Source organism: Crocodylus porosus, unplaced genomic scaffold (genome assembly GCF_001723895.1).
Source record: "Crocodylus porosus isolate Cpor-Errol unplaced genomic scaffold, CroPor_comp1, whole genome shotgun sequence".
Lineage (NCBI taxonomy): Eukaryota > Metazoa > Chordata > Crocodylia > Crocodylidae > Crocodylus > Crocodylus porosus.
The window spans coordinates 230,449,701-230,464,377 of NW_017728886.1; the positions used below are offsets into that span (position 1 = coordinate 230,449,701).

At 43.4% G+C, this 14,677-nt stretch overlaps 2 protein-coding genes across 2 annotated transcripts in view; both read left to right on the forward strand.

The window, feature by feature from the left end:
* The window catches only part of LOC109320516 (neural-cadherin-like), a 65,904-nt gene extending 62,422 nt beyond the window's left edge, over positions 1-3,482 (forward strand). Inside the window, exons 31-32 of the mRNA XM_019550661.1 lie at positions 520-674; positions 2,572-3,482. Of these exons, the coding sequence (XP_019406206.1) occupies positions 520-674; positions 2,572-2,973 (557 nt within the window). The 3' untranslated portion in view covers positions 2,974-3,482. The remainder of the gene's footprint in view (positions 1-519; positions 675-2,571) is intronic.
* A 1,592-nt stretch (positions 3,483-5,074) lies between these two features.
* INTS8 (integrator complex subunit 8) overlaps positions 5,075-14,677 on the forward strand; it is a 44,770-nt gene continuing 35,167 nt past the window's right edge. The window contains exons 1-6 of the mRNA XM_019550670.1: positions 5,075-5,249; positions 8,248-8,422; positions 9,983-10,123; positions 11,370-11,441; positions 13,278-13,329; positions 14,311-14,493. Coding sequence (XP_019406215.1) covers positions 5,120-5,249; positions 8,248-8,422; positions 9,983-10,123; positions 11,370-11,441; positions 13,278-13,329; positions 14,311-14,493 — 753 coding nt within the window. The 5' untranslated portion in view covers positions 5,075-5,119. The remainder of the gene's footprint in view (positions 5,250-8,247; positions 8,423-9,982; positions 10,124-11,369; positions 11,442-13,277; positions 13,330-14,310; positions 14,494-14,677) is intronic.

The window sequence follows — 14,677 nt, forward strand, 5'->3', positions numbered from 1 at the left end:
AGATTGAAGGAGAACTTTTGGATCTAGGACTATGAAAATAACTAAATTCTACTTTAAATTCCATTGCTTAACTTCTTCCTTAAAGTTAGTATTACCTTCCATACTAGCAATGAAAAAGTTACACATCTCAGAAAAGTAATGACTCGAATGATAGTACACTTGTAATCTTCATTAAAACAGTGTTTTACTTACTTTGGGTATCTTATTTACTTAGGACTGGTGAAAGGCCAGAGATTGGCCAAAATGCCTTCTATTTAAATGTCCTAATGGATTCCTGTAGGTAAGTAAAATACCCTTGTAATGAAGTTTATGATGTAAGATACAGTATAAATGATTCATTACCTTCCAGAAGAGCATACTTTTGTTTTAATTAGATACTGGGGATAAAACAATGCATTTTTATCTGGGAATGCAGTCATCACATTAAAATGCTAACCAATTTCATCACATTATTTTCATATTGAATTAGGTTTCACAGAAAGGCATATGCCACATAACAAATATCTGTATATATTCCAGCTCTGTTGGTCTCCTATACAGTGTGGAGTCAATGGGGGACATCAGGGTTTCGGAAGGGAGGAATTTACCACATTCGTGAAACTCATGAAAGCTGGGAGGATGTTAGAGAAAATGCCTTCAATTATAATGAGGAAGGAGGTGGAGAACATGACCAGGTATTGAACAACATTGCTAACATATTTAAAACAGCTAGCTAGCCATGCCCAAATGGCTGTCTTGTCTGCCCTTCAGATAAATGGTATCTTGAAAAAGCAAGGAATTATCATTTCAAATGCCTGGGGAGTTTTCAAATGTGTGTTGTGGATTAAAGTATCCAGGTGATGTTGCTTAAATAAAACTTGTTCTTCTTTGCTACCCAAAAGCTGTTTCTCATGTCATATATTTTTATTAGATTTTCATCTCCTTAAGGCAGGCTCACTGTGTATTAAAGTACATGGCACTTGCAGTATAAGAACTTGTGAAATAGGAGGGGAAGTGAAGAGGGTGCTTCTTGCACCACACGTGGGTACTAACAATAAAAGAAACGGCATTTATTTGGATTGTGCTTTAGGATCCTAGGGAAAAAATGACTTCATTCGGATGAAAAGAATTCATAGGTAAATATGACATGGAATGATTTATGAGTTTATATGGTTTTGCCCTTTTTTTTTTTTCCTTTCACAGATGAACCTTTTGGGTGACTTCATACTTAAGTGGGACTTTCTAGAGACTATATCAAAGTAACTGAGCAGTTCCTTTTTTGGTAGAAGCTGATTAAATTTAGTTGTTAGGCAACAACCCTAAATCAAGGCCAGTTGTTTGCAAATGTGAAGCCTGTTAGGATGGTCTTGAGTATGGATACATGTAACACTTAACAGTTTTTAAATTCATCTTAAACCTGAAATGGACAGACCTGTTAGATTGGTTTAAAGCTACCTGGAATAGTTCAAAATTTTTACCTGGAAAATCAAGTGCTATTTTGAACCTGCTGTGAACTATTTTGACCTACTGTCAGTGTCAACCTGTTCAGTGTTGTATGTGGGTACCAGGTATTCTATGATAGGGGGCTAGTTGGTCCTCCACGCATACCACGCTGCATCGTTTCTCCTCCCATCACCTGTCACTGCTGCAACTGGCTCTTCTGATATTCAGCCATAACTACTCAGCTACTTCATAGTGTATGCATCTATGCGTCTGCCTGTGGCCCTACAACACCATTATAACTGTGCCATCACATAGTACTTTCTTAATGACAGTGCAGTAACAGACCATACTGCATTGTGCCTATAGTGCATAGTTATTTTTAGCTTCTATGTTGTCATAGCAACGTGCTATACTGAGGGAGTACATTGCTACTGCAACATAGCTGTGGTATGGCATGTGCCCCCTAAAGCTTTGTTGCCATAGTGCACTAGAGGGAAATGTAGTGCGTTTTATATTTGTGAGAGTTATTCTAAACTAGTACTAAAAAATATCAGTTCCAAAAAAACAGAAATTGGTGAGTTCATTGGGGTGTAGAACTTTCCACAGCAGCCCCCTCTCTGCCACATGTGATGTCAAATGTTCCCTTAATTTTGTTCTTCCCATCTCATTCAAAGCCTTGCTTCACAGCCACTATCCGTTTAAGTGTGGAGAACCGGGTGGGGAAATCCCATTGCTGTCCACAATGCTTGTTATCAAGAATCTTTAGTACATTTAAATGTATCCTAGAGGTACACACCTACCTATATCATTATTTGGGGCCTGAAATATCTTTAACCTTTTTCGTTGTGACTTGGCATAGATGCTCCATTGTATCACATGTGACTTGTTCTTTTGAGACTTGGCAGCTTGGAGGTGAATGAATGAATTTACTTGTAATATGTTTTATAAAGCATGCAGCCTTCGCCCAACTACTCTGAGTAGTTAAAGGAATTTTGTCCAGTTTGAAGGCATAACCCTTTTCAAGCTGTCTTTTTCTTTTCTTCAGCTTACCTTAAATTTCATTTGTGGGTTTAAAGAAATGCCATGGTTTGCTACATAGGGTGTCTGCTTTTATATTTCTCTTAATATGTGCATTACCTTTTTTTTCAGAATACTTATGATATAGCTGAATTACAGAAACCTCTGCAAAACAGCCGCCAGTTCTCCTCAGGAACTGATGCTCCACATTTCAGAACCCATACTGGTCCAGAGAAACATTCACTTCCAGAACGACCACATCGAAAACAATCTTATTCTGCAGGTGCCAGTATTCCAGACCTCAGGGAGTACATCTCTCAAATAGTGTGGGATGCAGATCACAACCTAGACAGTCTTCCAGCAGACACTGTTCATTTTTACTGCTTAGAGGGGCAGTGTTCTCTAGCAGGGAGCCTTAGTTCCTTAGACTCCACTAATGTTGATGAAGATCTAAATTATGATTACATCCAAAAGTGGGGAACAAAGTTTGACAAGTTGAAAGAACTCTATAAGCTCTCAAATCAGCGCTCATAGATGGAAACAGGAACCCCTTGCACTGCTGTGAAATGAACTTTACTCAGTATTTTACAAGATACCAAAGTGTTTCAAATCCAGTTAAATACCTTATTGACACAAGCCCTTAGTACACAATGAATATAATATGAATTGCTCACCCTTCCCATCAGTGATAATCTGAACACAGACTCTCTTTACATGAACTGTATAAATCACTATTGAAAGGTAGAAATGTGAAGGTTTTTAATATGTGAGCTTTCCTAAAAATATTGAAACATAGGACTTCCATAGCACAGGAATAGCTTTTTATGAAACACCTTTTTTATTATGTAGGCTGAAATGAATTACTATAATTTAAATGCTTGCATGCAGGACACTTATTTTATTCCCCCTAATATTAAACTGATTCCTACCAAGTTGATCCTCACAGGTGGAGGAGCCTCTTTTTACATAAAACTATTTATTTTGGGATGTAAAATCATAGCTAGATTCAGAAGTGTTAAATAAAAACATTGTTTCTTTTGTCAGTAATTGTCTCCTGTTCTTACTTATCTCCTACAGCGCACACCTGTGCATATCCCTTTACCTTTTTTTTTTAAATAGTACATTGCCTGCTTTTACACTGGCAGTACTCTTGTACACGTTGTATTAGTAAGAAAAACCACTGAATGTAAAACCTTCAGTGTGGCAGCCCCTTCCTTCCTTTTAAAAAAAAAAATCTGATATTGGGTACATTTAAAGAAAACAAAGATAAACTTTTTGCAGTACATCTAACCTTCCCTTGTTGTCTCATGTGCTTGAAATGCAGTAAAAGATCTGCATGATTCTCTTATTGGTAAATTCTGGCCTGGGAAAGAAGCTTACTTAGCAGCATCACTTCTGGGCTTTTTTGTAGGCTAAGATAGAGTGTAATTTTGGTTCAAATGGGCCTGGCTACCCATTCTAATGAAAGTTGGATAGAAACCAGCTCTAGAGTTGTTACATGTTTTCAAGCACTAACTTTACAGCTGGTTGGCTCTTTAAAGCTGGGTAGTCACATTTATCATGTGGTAATTACTGAGACCTGTTGCTGGTCTAAACTTATTGCAGGATTGGCCAGTTTGCATAGGCCAAATAAGTTTGCAACTTATTGCAGAGGCAACTGGGGGGGCTTGTGCCCTTCCTGACAGGGCCGTCCCCTGCTGCCACCAGAGGCTTCTGCGGGTGCTCGCAAGCTCTGTCCCTGCCACCAGCTTCTGCGGGTGCTCCCCCAGACTCAGGAGGCACCAGTTGCCCATGGTTACTTTTGTGATATGGGCAACCCCCACTTGACGTGGTTTTGCTTCATGCCATTTTGCTATAGTGCTCATTTTAAATGTATACCTGCTTCCACTTTGCACTCAGTGAGTTCCATTACAGCATGGTGCAGGTGGGGGAGAAGAGGCCATAGCAGTGATGAGAAGTGGCAAGTGGGCACAAGGGTGCATGCAGGGTGCTGCTGGTGCCCTGGGACCAAGGTCCGGGGCAGGATCACGGACCGGGCTACCACATGGCTGAACTGGAGGTACCCAAAACTCTGTGTATTTACATTAAATCCTATGGGGGAAATGGGTTTTGCTTCGCGCGGTCCCGCTTAATGCCTAGTTTTCCGGAACCAATTCCGAGCGCGGAGCGGGGCTGCCTCATGCCCGTCTATGCACCATGCGGCAGGGGCGCCTGATGCGCAGGTGTACGTCTACACGAACGATACTCGATGCAGACCAGGTCCGATGCTGCCGCCCCCTCACGCCCGCCGTGGTTTCACTGTCCTGTGCCTGTAGACGAAGATTGTTTCCCCTTGGAGGAGGCCAGGAACCCATCAAGACAAAAATCTGCGCTGCTCCTTCCGCGTGGAAGGAGGAAGGGACTCCGCTTGCTCCTGGCCCCTTGCTGAAGACGCTTCTCGGGCGCAGCCGCTGCCCTCAGCGCTAGAAAAGGGGCGGGGCCGCTCCGAGCCCCGCCTCCTGGCTCCCAGAGGGACCAATCAGACAGGGGGAGCTAAGCAGCTACCCCACCCCCTCACCGGCTTCCCCGTAAATGGCCAATCACAGGATGGCTGGGCCGGGCTGAGCGGAGACCCCGCCCCTTTAGGGGCAGCGAGGGCGCCGGTGGCCATCTTAGGTGCAGGCGTTGGGCCTGGCGGAGGATGAGCGCTGAGGCGGCAGACCGGGAGGCGGCCACGTCGAGCCGGCCGTGCACCCCGCCGCAGACCTCCTGGTTCGAGTTCCTGCTGGAGGAGGGCCTGCTGGAGACGCATCTGCGCAAGGCCGCGCCCGGTCAGTCCCGCTTCACCCGCCCGCCCGGCCTCCCCGCTGCGGGCCCGGCGCGAGGCCTGGGCGCGGGTCCCGGGCTTGTCGGTTCTGGTCGGTTCCGGCGTTTACGGTCACCTGGCACTCTTCCCTCCCGAGCGGGGCTTTCACGTAACCAGATGCTGGGGGTCGCGCGAGCCCGGGTGCAGCCCCCGCATAGGAAAGGAGAAGTAGCGAGGGGCAGCGAGGCTGCCTGGGGCGTGCGGGGCTTCCCTGCCGGGTCGCAGGCTCAGTTTACAAAAGAGGCTTGAGGGGGCGTGAGAGGGATTGAGGGTGAAGAGAAAGCCAGCCGGGATTTATTTAAACTGGCTCTTGCACCGCAAGAACAAGTGTTCACTGAAGGAAACCAGCAGGTAGCAAGTTAAAACTAACCAAAGGAAGCTGTTCATCCAGCGGGGCAGTGGAGGGTGGCAGATGCTGGAGAAGCTGACAGCTTAGCTAGACTTAAAAAGGAGATTGGGCAAATTCTGGGAAGAAAATGACATTGGCTATTGAGCCTGGGAAGTAGCGAGGCAGCCTCTGAACTAAGATTTCACAGTGCTGGAGGCTTCAAGTGAGAGACAAGCAGCAGGGAAACCCTGGTGGTGCCCAGTTCGTTTGCCCTTTCTGCTGCTGTGTGACACAGGAAAATGGGCCTGTTGTCTGAGCCAGTCAGTGGCAGTTCTCATGAACGACGTGTGCCCCTGGCAGCTGGGGGGACACTGCGGGAGTGTGGGGGCAGTAAACAGGGAGCTCCTGCAGACGCCACCGGTGAAGTCAGCTGTGATGGGGGTCAGCGCCAACCAGGTGTTGACAACCACCCACAGACACCGCCAGCAGCGTCCAGCGGTGATAGCTGACCTGCCCACAGACACCACTGGCAGTATCGGCAGCAGGGGGATGGCAAGTGGTGACTGTCGGCAACACCTTTTTGTGTGCACGTGCACCCGTGTGAACTCCCTATGTGTCGCTATTGGCAGTTCTTATGTTCTTATGTAATAAATGTCTGGGAGGCACCATCAGTTTCCCTTTTAAATACTTTTCTGGCATCGTAAAACCCCACAGTTGTCTGAGGAACTTTGGTAAGTTTATACATAAAATATTTTAGTTTAAGATCTTGCTTGTGTCAAGAACTTGTGTCCTCTTAAACATACAGTGCTGAAATAATCTCTGTTTTAGAATGAGGAAAACATGTTTTCCTGGGATGTTAGCACAACGGAGATTGCAGTAAGAAAGTTCCTTGGAGGTCTCTGAAGGAGACTAAGTTGATTGTACTTTAATTTTTTTAAGTTAAACATTGGAGGTGTTCAGGAAGGGGCTGGACAGCCACTGGTTGGGGATGATATTGGTGTGGCTATGCCTGTTTTCTACCATTGGTATTTTTCCTGCTTCTGGGCATTGCTGGTTGCTCCCACTCCCCCACCCTCCCCCCTTTTTTCCTGATGTACATGTCAGGGTGTTTTTAAGCTTTTTCAGAGGCATTGGGTGTTGTCTACAGCTAAGCCTGGGCACTTTGACTGGGGTGTGCCGATTCTCCTGCTAGGATGGAAGCTGGAGGTTCCAGCCTAGAGAGCCTTCCCCTCTGCTCCGGGTCAGACCAGTTGCCATTTTGGGGGTCAGGAAGGAATTTTACCTCATGGTCAGACTGGTATGAATTGGAGTTTTTGCCTCACTCTGTAACACGGGGCATGGCCCTTTGCCCAGGACCTCTTGAGCATATAGTGATAACATTTTATAAAAGCAGGACATGAGCTGTCAGGGTTCCCCTGCTTTACCCGTGTGGTAGGTTAGAGAGTTAGGTTTATGTGCGTCAAAATTGAGGGGAGTCTTATGCAGAGTTTAGATCATGGTTGTAGAGGTGCACTGATACATCAGCCAAATTATTGCATCAGTACCGATTATAAAGAAAACTGGCTCTATCGGTTATTGGGAGGATAGGGCCAATAATTTGGCTGATAAATGCCCATGCTGCACTCGGGCAGCAAGGAACACAGTATGGAAAGGTGCCTCCAGCTGGTAAGTCCATGTGGTGCGAGGGGAGGGGAGGGGCATGGCGGTGAGGGGGGGGACAGGGGAAAGCACTGCTTAGAGAGGGCCAGGGGGGCAGAGCCATGGCTTGTGTGTTGGGGCAGCTCCTGCTGCTGCTTGCATCCGGGGTGGGGAGGGCGTGTGCCCCCCAGATCTGTGCGGCAGGCTCTTCGTGGCAGGGGCTGGGCTCGGAGCAGGCACCGGCAGCACTGGGATGATGCTGCATCCACCCCAGATTTCACTGCCACTTTGCTCCCAGTGTCACCATTGTGAGGTGCAGCCCTGGCTCTTGGTGCGTGGGTGGAGGCAGGGCACTGAGCTGGGGCTGTACCAGGCAGCTGCCAGCAGCAACGCTGGGAGCGGAGCAGTGGTGAAATTTGGGGGGGATGCAGCATCCTCCCAGCGCCATAGGTGCCTGTTCCGACTCCAGCCCCTGCCAAGAATAGTCCCACGCATCCCTGGCTACAGCCCACCCCACCACACATCTGGAAGCACATATGCCTGCCCTCCCCGCCCCCCAAAAAATCTAGCGGTGCACCCCTAGATGGTTGGATAGGGATCTGCCTCAGACAGGGGTTTGGACTAGATGACTTCCCTTCCAGCCCTATTCTCTATGACCTTAAATTCTATAGCTATGATATAGAAGCTTTAATAAGAGCTTGAAGGCATTCATTTCTGTTCAAAATCAATATTTAACCCGTTTCTTTCCCTGCTGTTACCTGACTGAGGATAGACTGTGGGCTCAAACTACGTGGAAATGTTCTCATTTGGTGGCTCAGTTCAGTACAAAACTCTACTCAATTAGATGAAGGCTTCAAGAAAAAAATACTACCAAAAAGCCTGCTTTCTGTACATCATTCACAGATGAAATTTCAGTATGCTGTATTTTGTGTCTTTCTCTAAAAATGAAGTTTAAAAAATGGTTGTTTTTGTTGTGGGTTTTTTTTCTGTTTTTTAGATCCATCCCCTGTTCAACTGATTATCCAGTTCTTGGAACAAGCTTCCAAACCTTCACTGAATGAACAGAACCAGGTTCAGCCGCCCCCTGATAACAAGAGAAACCGTATTTTAAAACTTCTTGCGCTTAAAGTTGCTGCACATTTAAAATGGGACTTGGATATACTAGAGAGAAGGTACTGCCTGTACATTTCAAGCTGAAGTATTACACTGACACTGGTTTAGCCTTTTGGCCCTGCAAACCAAGCAAATAGTGTGGACTGGTCTGTGGGTCAAAAGTGAGGTCAGTGCATGGGTTTGAGCCCTGCTCTGCCTGGGTCTGGTTCTGTAGGACTGATGTAATGCACAAGGCCATGGTGTCTGGCAATTTGGTCTAGAAATTTAGCAGCAGCGGAGTAGTAATTAACACTACCACTGGTCTGCCATCAAACTTTTGAGGCTGTGGGGACCCTGGTGAGCCTCGTGATGCTGCACTGTGGGCCAGATATGGCCCATGGGATGAGAGTTGAGCGCTCTTGAACTGACATAACGGTGCAAATTTTTCTATATTTTAACATGCTGGTGATGGGCTCTACCCTTTGTTTCACCTGTGTCTTGTTTTAAAGTGCTTCAGAGGAGAGGTGTCTGAGTTGATTCCAGTATAGCGGTTTTATCTTTTGTGAGCATGTAAAATACAAGCCTTGATGAAAAAAAACCTATGTCTGTAAAGAGGATGAATATAGTGCCTTTAAAATGAATTAACATTGCTCTCTTTTTAAATAATCGCTAGCAAAACTGTTGTATCAAGATGTGCATGTGATTTATCTAAGTAACTTTTCAGTCTTATTCTTGAAAACCTTTTTCTTTCTCCACCTTACCTTTGTTTCATTTGTCTTCTACTGAACTGTAAGCTTTCCAGAGTTTTTAAATTCTCATAATTTTTAGTTCTGAAGAATCCAATAATTTAACTGAAAAAGTCTAAGACCCGCATTCTTTGGAAAGCTGCATAGAAACTTACTACATTTAAATGTAATTTGGAGCATATAATTTTCTTCAGAACCAATTTTATGAAGCGGGGTGGGTGCTCTTATGTATGTATTTTTAGTTATTCTCTTTTCTCACTAATCTCTGGTGCTTGAATGCTTGCTTACGTATTTTTCTAAATGTGCAGTCAGAGTAAGTTGCTTCAGTCCTCTCCTAAAGGACAGTGTATTCTTTAATATATTTATCAGAAATCTGAGAGTTGATGAGCAGGAAGTGGTCAGTTATTTGGACATCAGACTTTCTGTAAGGCAAAGTTGGAATTGCAGCTACCTTTAAAATCCTAGAGCAGTGTTTCCCAACCTTTTCCAGCCCAAGTCACACTTACATCAATAAAGTTTTTCCGCAGCACACCTTTTAAGGCATTCCCCATCCTCATACCTATTGAGCTCATTGCCGTGGCAAAATTCCATGGCACAAAAGTATGCTGTCAGAAATGAACAGGTGTGCCTTGGCACACTGGTTGGGAAACGCTATCCTAGAGTGCTGCTTTCCTGTCTTCTCAAGATAACTATACTGTTTCAGCAGACTGAAACTTCAGTTGTAATAATGTCTATTGTCATTCAGTTGCATATCTTTCAGGTTGTCTTGAATCGGGAGCAACCCCTTTGTCTTTAATGTGTATTAGTATGTGCAGTTGCTTAGGATACAAACTAGAAGCAAGACTTTTACGTGACTTGTACGATCCTATTTTTTTGTCCCCTCCTTTTATTCAGCTTGTCAGTTCCTGTGCTGAATATGCTGCTGAATGAACTTCTGTGCATTAGCAAAGTTCCTCCAGGAACTAAACATGTAGACGTGGACCTGTCCAGCTTACCCCCAACCACTGCAATGGCTATACTGCTGTACAACAGATGGTAAACTACCTTTCTTGGTTAGGTTACTGTGATAGCTCTAGTATAAATGGAAATATTTGCTTAATTATTAGGACTTTAATAGTGGTACCAGATTAGGTGTTAAAAGAAAAGCTGAACTTGTTTGTTCTGATGGGTATCCCAATATATAGTGTTGGCTAAAAATTTTAAAACTTTACCTTTCACTTTTATGTTATATATTCAGATGAGAGAGAAACTTGACATCATCTGTAACTGTAAATATAAAGGTAAATGTATAGCCTGTGTCCGGCTGGTAAGTCTGTTGTGGGGGCAAGGGGTGGTGGGAAGGAAGGGTTGTTGGGGTGGGGGGCATAGATCAAGACCCCTGTGGTGAGAGAGGGAGTGGAGAAGTGGCTGGGGCAGGCACTGCCCATCTGGGATGGAGCCATGGCTTGTCCGGGGGGCACAGGGAGGGAGGGTGGCTCCCGCCACTGTGCAAACCTCAGGAGGGTGTGAGGGGGCATGCACCCCCAGATCTGTGCGCGGGGTGAGGGCAGGCTGCCATGACGAACTGATGTTAGGCCAGGGCTGCGCTTGGGACAGTGGCACTGGGAGTGGGGCTACAGTGAATTTTGGGGGTGGCTGCAAACCACCCCCTCCTGCCTGTAGCTCTCCTCCCAGTGCGGCCCTGGCCCCAGCCTGCAGCAGCAGCCTACCCTCACTTTGCAAACAGATCTGGGGGATACACCCTCCCCCAATGCCTTCTTGAGGTGCATGCAGCAGTGGGAGCCACCTTCCATCCCCGTGCCTCCCAAACAAGCCACAGCATTGCCCCATGCCCTGCCCCAGCCCCACTCGCTCCCTTACCACTGGGGCTCCCGCACCATGCCCCTTCCCTCCCCCATCCTTTACCCCACAACAGACTTACCAGCCAGATGCTTCTCTCTGCGTTCCTGGCTACCTGCATGCTGTGCTGCAGCTGTATGCATGCATGGGGCACATACCAGTGATGTTATTGGCTACATCAGCCAAAAAAAAGCCAATTGCTGATGCTGTCAATTTTCTTTATATCGGTGTCAGTCTATGGGACCCATGCACCTCTACATAGAAATGATGATTGTTCCTGAATTAAATGTCTTAATTTGCCCTACCATTCAGAGCATGTACAAATTTGTTGAGTTTTTAGAAAAACAAAAATTCATAAGTATTTTTAAGCTGTGCATATATCATGCTAATGAGACCAGGTAGTGATTTTTCACTTAACATTTTATTTTTTATTTTTCTTTAGGGCTATAAGGACCATTGTCCAAAGCAGTTTTCCTGTAAAACTAGTGAAACCTGGTCCACCTCAATTAAACATGTAAGTCAGCAAGTAATCTTTTGAGTGTTATTGTCATCACATTGAGCATTGTATGGCTTAGAAACTGAATATTCATCTTGACTAAGTCACATTATGATCTGCACCTCTTTAAAACTGTTAACATACTCATAGGTTCGTAGATTGTAGAGTCAGAAGGAATCACAAAGGATCATCGTGTCTGACCCCCTACCCCTAGCAGGAAAGAGGACTGAGGTCAAATGATGCCAGCTCGGTGACTATCATGTCTCCTCTTGAAGACCTCCAAGTTAGGTGATAGTACCACTGCTCTTGGAAGCCCATTCCAGATTCTGGCCACCCTTACTGTAAAACAGTTCTTCCTAATGTCTAACCTGAATCTGCTCTCCACTAGTTTGCACCCATTATTCATAGTTACTCCTAGGGGTGGTCTGGTAAATAGTGCACCTCATAGTTATTGCTGAAAGCATAAAATAAATTCACTCAGAATAAGTCTTAAATAAAACTATTTTTGGTGTCAGATATATTTTAAGTATCACAATATGCATAGCTTTATAATAAGTTTGATAAAATATGAAAGTAGGAATTTCTTTGGCCAGAAGGCATAACCTTTAGTCTTGTTTATGTTGGGTATTTTTTTTTTCAAGTCCTGGATTTATCCTAAGTTGGATAAATGTTTTGAGTTATGCTGTTCCAGCCTCTATGACTGAACTATGGGATTCTTCCTCTGCCAGGGTGGAATTCTTTTAAAATGTATTTTGTACAATACTTCATTGTACAGTGTTTTATAGTTTAAGTATCAGAATCCAAGTTGCTTTGAGCAAGCTGTTGTTTTGTTTTTTTAAACTACCTCCTGTAAATCCCTGTGTATGTGTTCCTAAAATATTTTGTCAGATGTATTCACAGTATAACTTTCAGACTTCCCGCATTTTTCCCTGTTTGTTAAAAGAGTTCCCTAAGTTCTTTCTTAAGAAAGATGAGTAAGTCTCTGGAGCTATCTGCTCTTATCTGACACTAGGTGGACCCTACATTAGAAGTTTCTGAATGGAAAAACAAACTGTTAATATACCTGTGATTCTAAAATTACCAGAAATAATTGGGCTTTTAATGAATCATGAAGGGGTGACATTTAATTTCTTCAGGGTTTGGTTTGTAGTGGGACATTTACGATTGATAAAAATATTTTATAGGTGTACATATAGATTTTTTACTCTGAATTTCCACGTATTAGGGCCTATTCTTAACCTGATCTCTCTCTTTCATATTGTTCTAAAGAGAATATTAAACTTAAGTGAATCTGTGAAATTATTCTTGTAGTTATAGTAAGATGGAGTGCTAAGGTTCTGGCCCTTGACAGATGTGCTGTTTGGAGCTTTCTAAAATGCTTTACAATATTCCACACAGCGAACATACAGACATTCACAGCTGAATTACTTCAGAAATGGCTAAAGTGCCTCAGAAATGATCCTCAAAAATGAAGAACATCTTTGAAACACTTCCTGAAGCAGCTCTCTGCTCCAGCAGAGTGTAACATGGGGTTGCTTGGTCCTCCAGAATCCCACGGTGCTTTACTCTGTTCTCCCCCTGGGTTGCCAGAGGATTGAACAGCCTACTAGTATGTCCCTTGGCTTGAGACACCACTGCTGCAACAGTTTTTGAAGCACAATGGTAGGGGAGCATGGAGGCTGGCCATAAGGCCGTATGTCACTGGAGCACTTCAAGTGTATGTCTGTCCAGGACTGCTGAAAGTTTTGCCACAAGGGTAGAATCCAGTGCCTATGCACTGTCTTACTGACTGGGGCTAGAACTTGTTACTTTACCATCAGGATTTTGACTTGCCATCTCAAAATTATTTTCTAGAATGAACCAGATACAACAGGAAAAGGAACTAACAGAAAATATTTTGAAAGTGGTGAGTATTTTTCTTTTAATTTTTGTTTAGATTTTGGATATAGATGTGAGTAGACAGAAGGATTTAACCCTCTGATATGCATGATAATATATATGCAGTGTGCTAACTTCACTTTTTTTTATTAAACATCACATGGTTAAAAGCACATTCACTTTTGTCATTGTTTCCCTTTTTTGCTTTTATAATTTATATTGGTATCTCTCTTCTTTGGGAAATGTAAGAAATTTGCATTTCATAATAGAAACACATTTTTGTTAGTGTATTTTTGGCATCACACAGATTGAGTAGACATCTGGGCAATAAACTATTTGAAGAGGGAAATTACATTCTTATATACAAGACAAAAAACTTTGCATTAGTATGTTGAACTTCTTCCTATAATTGTTTTCATTATTTCCTTCAAGGGTGCAAAATTCATGTAAAACTTCTATAAACTTTCTTAGAATTTAGGAGAAAAACAAATGCTGTAATTTTAAAAATTCAAATGGAAAAAGTTTTCTAGATAAAATATTTATCTAGGTTCTAATAGTCCAGTCACATTAATAACTTGTTAATGAACTGGAAATTAAAGTGGTAGGACTAAAACCAGGAAGTGAAACTAACATAAAAGAAATGGGTAAGGTTTTTTTTTTCCCCCCCACAGTGCTTACTGAATGACACCTAAAAATTTAACAGCATCTGTGTGAAAAAGTAAAGAACTACTCCTTTGTTCTGTGCACCAAAAAGTATCACTGACTTAAATGAAAGTTTTGAATGCACAAGGAGTGCACCATCAGAATCTACCTATTATTCAGTCTGGTATCTTTTAAGGCCTAAAGTTTACTCGGGCATTGCAGAATGTAGCCAATGGTGATGATTTGTGATTACATTTTAGGAAGATAATGCAAGTAAGGGATGTGTGCACTTTTCATAGGTAATTTTAAACCCAATAGGAAAGCTTAAAATAGAGAATTATTTGTGTGTGTATTTGATCTGTTGTAGTTGAAAGAGCAGGCTGCTGATTCCATCCTAGTACTTGAAGCAGCACTTAAATTAAACAAAGATCTGTATGTCCACACTATAAGAACTCTGGATTTATTAGCCATGGAGCCTGGTATGGTGAATGGGGAAACCGAGAGTTCCACAGCTGGTTTGAAAATCAGTGCTGAAGAAATACAGTGCCAGGTATGTGGCATGTTTCAACCTATAACACTTCTACTATATTTTTTTCTTACAAAATGTCACAAGAGTATCATTTTGCTGCACGTTATTCTTCTGTTGAGATTTCTTTTGTCCCTTGTTTAATCCATATACAATTATTACTTGAATTTCTTTTTAAATAAAACACATTGAATTTTTTTTTTTTTTT